The sequence below is a fragment of the Lagenorhynchus albirostris genome, chromosome X (genome assembly GCF_949774975.1).
Source record: "Lagenorhynchus albirostris chromosome X, mLagAlb1.1, whole genome shotgun sequence".
NCBI lineage: Eukaryota > Metazoa > Chordata > Mammalia > Artiodactyla > Delphinidae > Lagenorhynchus > Lagenorhynchus albirostris.
In genome coordinates, this window is record NC_083116.1 from 43,961,153 (window position 1) to 43,968,432 (window position 7,280).

The window sequence follows — 7,280 nt, forward strand, 5'->3', positions numbered from 1 at the left end:
GAATGTTGTAAAAATTGATGAGATGGAATTGAGGAAACATATTCAGTTCTTAGAAGGGAACAAAGACCCTATTCCTCAGAGGAATTATTTTATCAGTTTATTTATTAAAATCCACTGGGCCAACAGGTACACGAAAAGGTGCTCAACATCCACTAATCATCAGGGAAATAGAAATCAAAACCACAATGAAATATCACCTCACACCTGTTATAATGGGTATCATCAAAATGACAAGAGATAAAAAGTGTTGGAGAGGGCATGGAGAAAGGGAGCCCTTGTGCACTGTTGGTGGAAATGCAAATTGGTACAGCCACTATGGAAAACAGTATGGAGGTTCCTTAAAAGAAAATGAAAAATAGAACTATCATATGATCCAGCAATCCCACTTCTGGATATATGTCCAAAGGAAATAAAAACAAAATCTGGAAAAGATATCTGCACATCCATAAGCATTGCATCATTCTTCACAATGGCTAAGATATGGAAACAATCTAAGTGTCTATCAACAGATGAATGGTTAAAGAAGATGTAGTATGTATACCACAGCCATGAGAAGAAGGAAATCTTGCTGTTTTCAATAACTTTGGAAAAACTTGTAGGCAATTATGCTAAGTGAAATAAGTCAGACAGAGAATGATAAATACTATATGATATCACTTATATGTGGAATCTAAAAAAGACGAACTCAGAGAGTAGAGTGGTAGTTACTGGGGACTGGGGGTGGAGGAAATGGGGGGATATTGGTCAAATGGTACAAATTTCCAGTTATAAGATTAACAAGTTCTGAGGATCTAATGTACAACATGGTGATTATAGCTAGTAATACTGTATTATATATTTGAATGTTGCTAAGAGAGTAGATTTTAAATATTCTCACCCCAAAAAAGAAATAGTGATTATGTGACAGGATGGAGGTGGTAGCTAATGCTATGGTGGTAGTCATTTTGCAATATATATATATATATATCAATCAACAGGTCATACACCTTAAACTTACACAATGTTATGTCAATTATATCTCAAAGCTGGGGAAAAATAACACTAGCGTATGGCAGAAGGACACCTTAGAAAAAAAGGTAAATTAAAAATTATCCACCCTGTCTTTTAGCTAATTAAGGGTGTTCGCTTTTATCAATGAACTCCTATGTTCCAGCACTACTTTAGCAGTTTACCCACATTACCTCATTTAATCATATGATATAAGGACTCTTAGTATCCACATCTTGACAGCTCATCTATCATTTCAACACATCCTCCTTTTTGGTCTAAATATTTTCCCACTCAATATGTGGGAAACATATCCATATAAACCCCACCCATTCTCCCATTCTATCATCTCCGTCACTTCCAACCGAGCCTGTATCCAACATTTTTATTTTCCAACAATTACACAAAACATCAATATACATTACAGATAAGAAAATACAGATGAGGGAAAAGATTCAAATATTAAATTCATGCACTGTCTTATTACTCATAGCCATTTTTCTTATTTTGGTATATAGCCTTATAGAAGTTTTAATGCATGTAAATATTTTATATTTCTCAAAAATGGAATACACTATGTATATGGTCATGTAACTGGCTTTTCCACTTAAAATATATGCTGAGGGCTTCCCTGGTGGTGCAGTGGTTGAGAGTCTGCCTGCCGATGCAGGGGACACGGGTTCGTGCCCCGGTCCGGGAAGATCCCACATGCCGCAGAGCAGCTGGGCCCGTGAGCCATGGCCGCTGAGCCTGCGCGTGCGGAGCCTGTGCTCTGCAACGTGAGAGGCCACAACAGTGAGAGGCCCGCGTACCACAAAAAAAAAAAAAAAAAAATATATATATATATATATATATATATATATATATATATATACTGAATTTTCTCCATGTAAATAAGTGTAGTTGCCCATCAACATTTTCAAGAGCTGAATAATGTTTCAATACCTTAATTTCTTAGCCAAGTGCCTATTTCAAGACACTTGGGTCATTCACAGTTTTCCACTCTTCAAAACAGTGCAAAGATGCACAAACTTGTACAAGCCAGTTATTTCTCCTAAACCAATTATATCTCCTAAGGACAAATTTGTATAAGTGGAATTACTGGGTCAAAGAACATGCACATCTTGAAAGCTTCTGAAACATGTATCCAAATGGATCTTGTACCAAGTATGCTCCCACCAGCACAGTTTGAAGGTGTCCCTCCACCCACACCCTCACCATACTCTGGGTTGGAAGAGAGGTGGATCTTCTCCAGTATGGATGCCAACAGCCCTCTCGAGGTTCCATAAAGACCCTGCCCCAACCAATCTTGTAAAAGAAATCTGATAGAAGCACTAAAAATTATTCTTTTATATTTTCTCATAATTTCAAAATAATCACTAACATATTCACAACCAGAGTTGGACAAGAAAGAGGATGTTTTCCTATCAAATGCCCTCAGGACCCTACAATAAAATTGTCCCTCTCTGTATGTCCCCAGGATAGGTTCCAGCACTTCTTCATTCAAAGCAACTCTCACTTCCTTCCTCCCATTGCCACTCCCATTGCCACCAGTGAAATTTCACGCCTTTAGCATCTATGCCTGAACTATGGTGGTAACTTCCTAAGTGGTGTTCCAATCTCCAGTGGCCACTCCTGTCCCCACTCCAACTCTGACCCATTCTGCACACAAGTCAGCCACATAACGTTCCTTTCATCCTGTCACTCCTCTGGTCACAAAAGGGTTTGGTGTCTCCCAGGGGTTGGTGGAATAATATACAGACACCTCAGTTTAGAAATCAGGGATCCTCCATGAATGGAACTCATCCAACTGCTAGACTGTATTTTCCATCACTCCCCTCCCCACACTTTATTCCACAGAGGAGGCACAGCCTCCTTCTTCTGTGGAGAAAAATTCCCACCTCCATGCCTTTCTTCCCATCACTCCTCCTTCCTCCAATGCCCTTCCGCCCTGTTTTTATCCCATCCTTCATGCCCAGTTCTACTTAAGTATTCGGAGGAGAGCACTGTTGCCTGCAGAAATAGGAAACAGATGGCCATGATTAGAGGTTCTCAGTTTTGTTAGTATCTTTTTGTTTCCATACATCTTGCCTCTCCAAATATATCATAAACTCAAGAACATGATAATTTTTTTTTTGCTGGTTAAAACACACAACTTTATTGATGAAACACAAGATTAACAAATGTAAACCAATACAAAAGTATAGCTTATTCGTGATTAGTTCGCTGTCAGTTTAAGTAGAGGAAAGAGTAAAAATATCTCAATCTAGGTAGCAAGATGGAATCAATAAATGCTTTCTTTGTACAAGCCCTAGTATTCATCTGACATCCTTAAAATGGTCTAGCCTAAAACCAACCATCACAACCAGCATCACTGTTGATATGTGATATTCATTATTCCAAAATAGCAGCTGAAAGGATCTCTTTGACATATAAGCACAGTGAAAAGCAAAGAATTTACAAAATGCATTGTTCCCAAGTGCAAACTAAAAAAATTACCTCAGTATTGTTTGGGACAGACCCCCAGTTAAAGTTTGGTCAATACTTTTAGGACTTTTACTTTCACAACCAGATCACTGTGATTTGCTAATGCTTTGATTTTCTTAACACACACTCCAGATTCTTTGAATAAGAAAAAAAGTGAACTTCTGCTGAATTCTTTCCTGGATGAGGCAAGCCCTTCATTTTTTATGTTGTCATTTATATTCTCAAATAGGGTAAGGATATTAAGAAGAATCTCCCTGTCCCATTCTTTATTAAAGAGGGAAATCAATTCTGATGGTACTTTACAACTGACCAGCTCTCTTGTCATGGCTGGATTTTCAGTAAAGTTTATGATTAGTTTCATAATCTGAATCTTGGTGAAGTAATTTCCCAGGAATAACAAAGCAAAAAAGTCTGGAAAAGAATAGGAAAGCAAATGTTGGTAGTGATTTGTCACAGTCATGTTGGTTAACAGCCTTAGACCAGCCATCTGCACAGCTGAGTCCAAACGACAGATCATGGTGTCATCACACACTTGACTGATATATGTCTTAATCTTGCCCTGATTTTCCGCGTTCACACTCAAGTTATTAAGGGCATTGTACGCCTTTTCCCTAATAATGGGATCTTTCGTTTTTATCAGTTTTGCAATAATTGGGAGACCACCCAATTCACGAATGGCATTTTGGTTAAATGAATATGCTGCATTGTTACCCAGAGTGACCAAGGCTACTTCCTGAATAAAAGGATCACTAGTTCTTTCTAGGATGTTAAGGACCTTTTGAAGGTCAGTAGCACCCAGAATATCATCAATTTTATAGGGAAAGTTGAACTTGCCCCTTCGAACAGGCCATGATGTAGCTGGAGTCCTGGCGCTCTTACCTCTGGTCCTTCCCTTGGACTTGCCACTAGTCCTGCCCCCAGTCCTAGCTCCATTCCTCACAGGGTGGCAGCCTCCACCCCTGACTCCTGGGCAGGGTAAACCAGGTGTAAGGGTCCTGGTTCCGGAGATGGTACCCAACCTGGCCCCTTTGCCCGCCTTTGCACTTGCCTGTTCCTTCAGGGTGCTGAAAAGGGCCTTGGCCTTGGCCTCTAGGCCACCTCCACTCTGGGCCTTCAAGTGGGCCTCTGCCTTTACATTAGATCCACTCCTGAGTTCCACGGACACCTCAGCCTTGGCCTTTGAGTCACCCTGAAGTCTGGCTCCAGCCCCTGCCCCAGCATTAGCCTTAGCTCCTTTCCCAGTCTCTGCAATATCGCTAGATTCCTCCTCATCATCATCATCGTGGTCGTCCCAGATTTTCTCGCTCTCATCTCTTCCCCAGGTCAGTCTGTATACGCAGTAGCAGGCGCCAGCGCCGATCACTACACCAGCGGCCAAGCAGCCAGCTTCCCGAGTTCGGCCCATGCTGCCACGAGTGTCTGGAGGGTTTGCTCTGGCCAGAAGAGTGCTCCCAAGTCAGGGGTCAGGGGGAGGGGGCTGTGGAGTCTTCAGCTACAGCCAGCAGGCTCTGCTGCAGCTACAGATACTGGGGGACCTAAGAATGAAAGAAAGATTTGAGGCTTCAGTCTCCTCCTTCTGTGCCTTTGCATGCAGAGAGACTGAACTACAGACCTACAAAGAGACAAAACAAATGGGGACATGGCAGGGACTCAAGGGTAGATCACTGATCCCTTTTTTAAATCAGGAAGGTAATTTTGAAAATTTTCCCCACCTCCAGATTCTCCAACCTCATGTTCAACCACCCCACCCCAGTATGTTAAATTTAAGATAGCTAATCAGTTCCCTACCTCCCCTGTCCCTCCAGATGTCCTGGGGGCAGTGGCAGCCCCACATACACCCTCAGGGGTCCAGGCAGTTTCTTCCTTCTATTTCTTGCCTGGAAGTACACTGAGTCCTGCAAACCTGCATACAAAGCGGTGGGGGGAGTGGTGCTGAGAGCTCCTGGGACAGACAGATGAACCTCATCCGGGACAGGACACACGTTCCTCTGCGGAATCACTGGCCCTAGTCCCGCGGAGCCCAATATTTCCCACGTTCGGTTCCCCCGCTCTCCTCACTGAGCTGCGGCTTTTAAGTTCATTATAAGCCGCCCCCACCCCCCCCCCCCGTTCCTTCGATCTCCTCCAATCCTCCACCCAGCCCCCAGCCCCGAAAGTCACTGCCTTAGAAGGTGAGTGCCACAACTCCTTCCCTGTAACAAAATGGATGGTGGTGGAGGGAGAGTGTCTAGAAGCCAGACAGGCGTAAAATGCACAGAAGTCTCGAACTCCGCCCTTGCCTCCGCCACCCCCAGCAACCCAGAGGTACCAGGATACTCCTACCCCCACCCATTATATCCACGGCTCGGGAGCAATTTCCTTCCTCCCTCATCTCGGTTTCCGCCTCCACCTAACCTAAGGACTGACAACTCTGGTACCAAAGAGTAATTTGGAGAAAGGTCCTCCCCACCCCCACCCCAGGACTCTCGTGACACCTTCGTCCTCCCAGCCACTTCTTTCCGTGCAGAGCACTTTCTTTTGCAAGCTCCGAAATGGTCCAGAGAGGAGAGGAGGAGGGGTATGTGGGGGAGGTCCACAGGCCCACTGGAGTTTGCAGTCTTCACCATTCTCCAGCCCAGGGATCCCTAAATAGTGCCACCACTCTCACTCTGACATACTTGTTTCTGGACAATTTTCCTCTTCTTCCTGCTCCTAGAGTTGGATTGGCCTTCAGCCGCAAGATCCAAAGACACAGACAGGCGACAGGGCAGAGACAGACTGCTAGGCAGACAGAACAGCACTTCAGACAGTCCCAATACCAGCCTTTCCGAATCCAAGGTCCTGGTTGTCAAACGGATTTCACCTTTTGGTCTCTCACCCTATCCCCACTTCTCAGGACTCCGCTAACAGCAGCCCTCTTCCAGCAAGGGCGTCCATCCACCCCCTCCCCCCGCCCCCAGTCCCAGCCCCAGCCCCAGCCCCTGCCCCAGCGGTCGGCCATTTTCCCAGGAAAAACCACACCCCTTTCGAACAACTGGAAAGAGGGGAGGCGGGGCGAGGGAGTGAGAAAAACCGGAGGAGCAAAAGAAAACCCAAAGATCTCTTTGATTCCCCTGCACGACGCAGTCATAGCCCCAACGACAACTATGTTTCCTGTACACGCTGTCATCTCCTATTTCCTATATAAAAGAGCAGGGAGGTGACTGCGGAGTCAGTAATGCGCCCGAGTTAGGAGGAGGACCCCAGCCATCCCCGCCCTTCTGGGGACCGCGGGGCAATCCCACCTTTACACTGACTTGCAGAGGTTCGGGGCAGATTCTTTATTCCTTTGCTCCGAGTGGTACAGCGCCCTACTGAAAGACACGGGGAATGACAAGACAGACGCCTAGCCCCAAGATACTGGCTTGCTAGATGGACCAGCACACAGGACAAGAACCTTAACATCGGGCCTTCCCGATTCAAGGCCCTGGATGCCAAAGGTTTCAGGTTTCCCCCCTCCTGGTCTGGGGTCTCCCCTGTAATCTGGCCCCCAGGGTCCACCATTCTTGTTCTTGAAAGGGCCGGGGATAGTGCAAGGGTGTGGAGAAAGCGAGCCTCGTCCTTCTTTAGTCTCCACCCTCCTCTACCCGCACCGCAGGAATCCCCCGGGCAAGCACCCATCCACACATAGACTGGCTGGGATCAGGGAAGTTACCTCCTCCTCCTCCTCTCCTGGCCACAGGCCCGCCAGCCCTCGAGGTAATAGGGAGATGGCAACCGGACCAAACGAAAGACCTGGATTAGAAGGACGTCTGCACACGTCGGCTCCTGCTCACGTGAGAGCCACG

The 7,280-nt window shown here is 45.6% G+C and overlaps 1 protein-coding gene across 13 annotated transcripts; it reads right to left on the minus strand.

The window, feature by feature from the left end:
• Window positions 1–3,130: 3,130 nt before the first annotated feature.
• ARMCX1 (armadillo repeat containing X-linked 1) lies at window positions 3,131–7,280 on the minus strand. Of its 13 annotated transcripts, none has more exons than XM_060136964.1 (5): window positions 7,148–7,280; window positions 6,750–6,806; window positions 6,132–6,231; window positions 5,263–5,377; window positions 3,131–5,009 (listed from the first exon to the last, which is right to left on the minus strand). In XM_060136964.1, the coding sequence occupies exon 5, from the start codon at window positions 4,877–4,879 to the stop codon at window positions 3,515–3,517; it is 1,365 nt and encodes a 454-aa protein (XP_059992947.1). In that variant the 5' UTR covers window positions 4,880–5,009; window positions 5,263–5,377; window positions 6,132–6,231; window positions 6,750–6,806; window positions 7,148–7,280; the 3' UTR covers window positions 3,131–3,514. The 13 variants fall into 13 exon arrangements, with proteins under 13 accessions (XP_059992947.1, XP_059992944.1, XP_059992942.1 ...); XM_060136961.1 differs by having other exon boundaries at window positions 6,132–6,294; XM_060136959.1 differs by having other exon boundaries at window positions 6,738–6,806.